The sequence below is a fragment of the Priapulus caudatus genome, unplaced genomic scaffold (genome assembly GCF_000485595.1).
Source record: "Priapulus caudatus unplaced genomic scaffold, Priapulus_caudatus-5.0.1 Scaffold2109, whole genome shotgun sequence".
Lineage (NCBI taxonomy): Eukaryota > Metazoa > Priapulida > Priapulimorpha > Priapulimorphida > Priapulidae > Priapulus > Priapulus caudatus.
Genome location: NW_014579170.1, coordinates 4,892 through 8,481, shown reverse-complemented (window position 1 = coordinate 8,481; position 3,590 = coordinate 4,892). Strand labels below are relative to the sequence as shown.

Here is a 3,590-nt window from a genome sequence, read left to right as displayed (position 1 = left end):
TGCACGATTGCTTCCCATGTCAGCGTCTATACTCAAGCTTCATTGCGCAGCGCAACCGCGCAATTTCCTTCACCGTATGCGATAGTAAATTAATTAGCTCGTCATTCCTGAATAATACTTATTAATTAAGTAATAACATAATAAATTTACTCCCATTTTTCGATGTCTATTCATGGCGACTTTTCGTATATCCCGGCTGCGGTTTGCGCGTCTAACCTAAATCTTCGGAATTTCGAAAAATGAGGTTAGATTGTGTTCAGGGCGAACACAAGTTTTTGACGAATGGGTTTTTCTCCCACTGGGCAGTGATCCTCGGAATTGCTCTTTAGCGACGAAGCCTCGCCCCTCTATTCCTAACCATCCATTACATGTGTTGATGCCTTATATGTTACCCCAGCGGCAACTCCAAAAAAGTAATAAATTCATGATACAATACTAATGTCAAAGCACGGAGGGAGAGGTAAATTTCGTGTTATCTGTTAACGTGTTTGACCCAATCCTGCGACGTTCATCCAATCCCATCTCTCTCTCCCCTCCCCCCCTCCTCTCCTCCTCTCCCCTCCTCTCTCCCTCTCTCTCTCCTCTTTTCTCTCTCTCCCCCTCTTTCTCTCGTCCTCCTTCCCCTTTTCTTCTTCTCTCTCTCTCTCTCCGCTCCTTCTCCTCTCCTAATTGTCTCGTTGCTCATGTGTCGTGTGTTGCGTGCCGCGGTCGTGCGTGTGCGTAGTGCTGGTGCGTGTGCGTGTTCCGTGTGTCTGTCCGCGCTGTGCGTCTGCGTGTGCGTGTCGTTTGCGTGTGCGTGTGCGTGTGCGTGTGCGCGTGCGCGTGTGTGTTCGTTCGTGCATGTGTGTGTGTGTGTTCCTATCTCTGCTTCTCTCACACTCTCTTTCTTTTTTTTTACTTATCTCTCTTTTTGTCGTGTCGCCATGTCTGTCTGTTTGTTCATCTACGACTCCCCTATATGTCTATTCGTCCATCCATCCGTCCGTCCGCTTTTCCCTATGTCCGTCTGTGTGACTGTCCCTAGCTGTCCTGTTGCCTGATTGATTGTCTGTCTATCGTTCGGTCCGTTAGTGTGATTTGCTGTTCAATACAATCATAAAATTATATTGTTTGATGTATACTCAGGCACAGTCAAGTGGATATGGCGGTCACAGTGGCGGCTATGGTGGCGGCTATGGTGGCGGCTATGGCGGCGGTTACGGAAGATACGGAGGAGGATATGGTGGCTACGGAGGTCATGGCGGAGGATATGGAGGCTACGGAGGTTATGGCGGAGGATATGGAGGCTACGGAGGTCACGGAGGTGGATATGGCGGTTACGGTCACAGCAGTCCACTAATTATATATTTGAAGGGCAGCAGTACGAAGAGCGATACCCACACAAAAAGCAAAGGTTACATACATCAACTTATTTCCCAACACCACTACTACCCACACTATGGCGGCTATGGCGGCGGCTATGGCGGCTACGGCGGCTACGGCGGCGGCTATGGCGGCTATGGCGGCGGCTACGGTGGAGGCTACGGGGGCGGCTACGGCGGCGGCTACGGTGGCCGCTACGGTGGCGGCTATGGCGGAGGCTATGGCGGCGGCGGCGGCAGGTATGGTAACCGTGGATATGGCAACAGTGGATATGGCAACTCCGGCTACGGCAACTCTGGAAATGGCAACAGTGGATATGGCAATGGAAACACGGGTTATGGAGGCGTTAACAGCGGCAATTCTGGATACGGAAATGTTAACACGGGTTCCGGAGGTACAACTGGCAATACTGGTTATGGCAATTCCAACACAGGTTATGGTAACACAAACACTGGCAACACTGGGTATGCAAGCTCTGGACAGAATACCTATAGCAATACTGGCAACACAGGTTTTAACAACGCAGGCGATACAGGTTACAGCAACACCGGCAACACTGGATATAACAACATTGGCAACACCGGCAACACTGGATATAACAACATTGGCAACACCGGCAACACTGGTTACAGCAACACCGGCAACACTGGTTACGGCAACACCGGCAACACTGGTTCCAACAACATTGGCAACACTGGTTACGGCAACACCGGCAACACTGGTTACGGCAACAATGGTAACAACAATGTGGGCTATACTGGCTAAAAATAGATGTGAAGGAGCGAGTTGTCGTGCTAGCAAGATACACAGACGTTCGCTAAATAATGTGATAATATGGGTTTCAACAAAACTCCACGCAGATGTGCATTTGTTAATGTTTTAGTAGTTAATTTAAAGACATCATAAAGGTTTACAGATTAGCTTTCTGTATTTTTGTAATGATGATTGTTGAGGTAAAAGTAAGGTGTCTGCAATCGTTTCAATGTTGATAATGTAGAAATCCTCCTTTTTTACTTATGAAGCAGTTTGATGTTTAAAAGTTGTTTGTTCTATGTATGGAAAGCTAACAACGCTACACTAGTATAAAGGCTTCTGATGGTATTTACTGTTAAACCTCGTTAGCCACCGTTTTGTTGAACATTTGTACATAATTGCACTTAGTTGAAAATTGTTTGTTGTATACTAAGTGTTGTTATCACGCGCATGTAAAGCATAAGCGTAAAATCATTTACATGTTGTGCCAGTATTGTTCATGTTGTTTTATCAGTAACATAAAATAGATAAACATTTTATAACTGTATATTCTTTCATTCATACACAATCAATCAGACTATTCGAATTTTATGCATAATATCAAGAACTAATAATACCTCTCTAATGCGCACATCCCGCGGAACTTCGCGTCTCATCCGCGCGCAGCGCTTAGGATCAACAGCAAAGCTGTGCCACGCAATCTTGTATCATGTCTCTCTAGATAATATATGTTTTTATAAGAACCCGCCAATAGCAACAATTTTAGCCAGAAGGTGGCGCTCTCGTCTCATCAGGCACCGGCATCACAGAGATCAGGTTTTATGGTCTACGCGCAATAATTCCAACTCATTGCAGACACTTCCAAAGCAAGAAAAGCAGTTCAGCAGACCACACGTCAACTGTTACCGAGCGTAATACAGCGGTCATGATGTAACCGGAATCACACGTGCAGTGATAAACGCACAGAGAGTTTGACACTAACAATTCTTTCAGGGCAAAAAATAGCTACGACATTACAGAATAAGAAGCTGATCTCATTTTCTATGCGTGCGTGTGTGCGTGTGTGCGTGTGTGCGTGTGGGCGCATGTGTGCGTGCGTGTATGTGTGTATCTGTATGTGTGTATGTGTGTATGCATGTGCGTGAACGCTCGNACACACGCACACACACGCACGCACGTACACACACGACACACACACGCACACACACACACACACACACACACACACACACACACACACACACACAAATGCATGTGTATTACAAGTACCCATCTGTGCGAACTTTCATTAAACCAAATTCCTTAGGTCGGAATAGGCATTTGCCTTACATGCATATAATATCAGCACTAGTAATTCAGAGAGTGACCCACATGATGGTATTACATAAGCAAACTGTCGACTCACGTACACGCACACCCACCACACCTGCTGACTGAACTAGGGAGAGTAAAAGTGAGAAGTGTTTGGGAGAATG

At 46.4% G+C, this 3,590-nt stretch overlaps 1 protein-coding gene across 1 annotated transcript in view; it reads left to right on the top strand.

Annotated features, from left to right (window-relative positions):
- The window catches only part of LOC106818242 (glycine-rich protein DOT1-like), a 4,089-nt gene extending 1,430 nt beyond the window's left edge, over window positions 1-2,659 (top strand). The window contains exon 3 of the mRNA XM_014822963.1: window positions 1,126-2,659. Within this exon, the coding sequence (XP_014678449.1) occupies window positions 1,126-2,127 (1,002 nt within the window). The 3' untranslated portion in view covers window positions 2,128-2,659. The remainder of the gene's footprint in view (window positions 1-1,125) is intronic.
- Window positions 2,660-3,590: the final 931 nt, after the last annotated feature.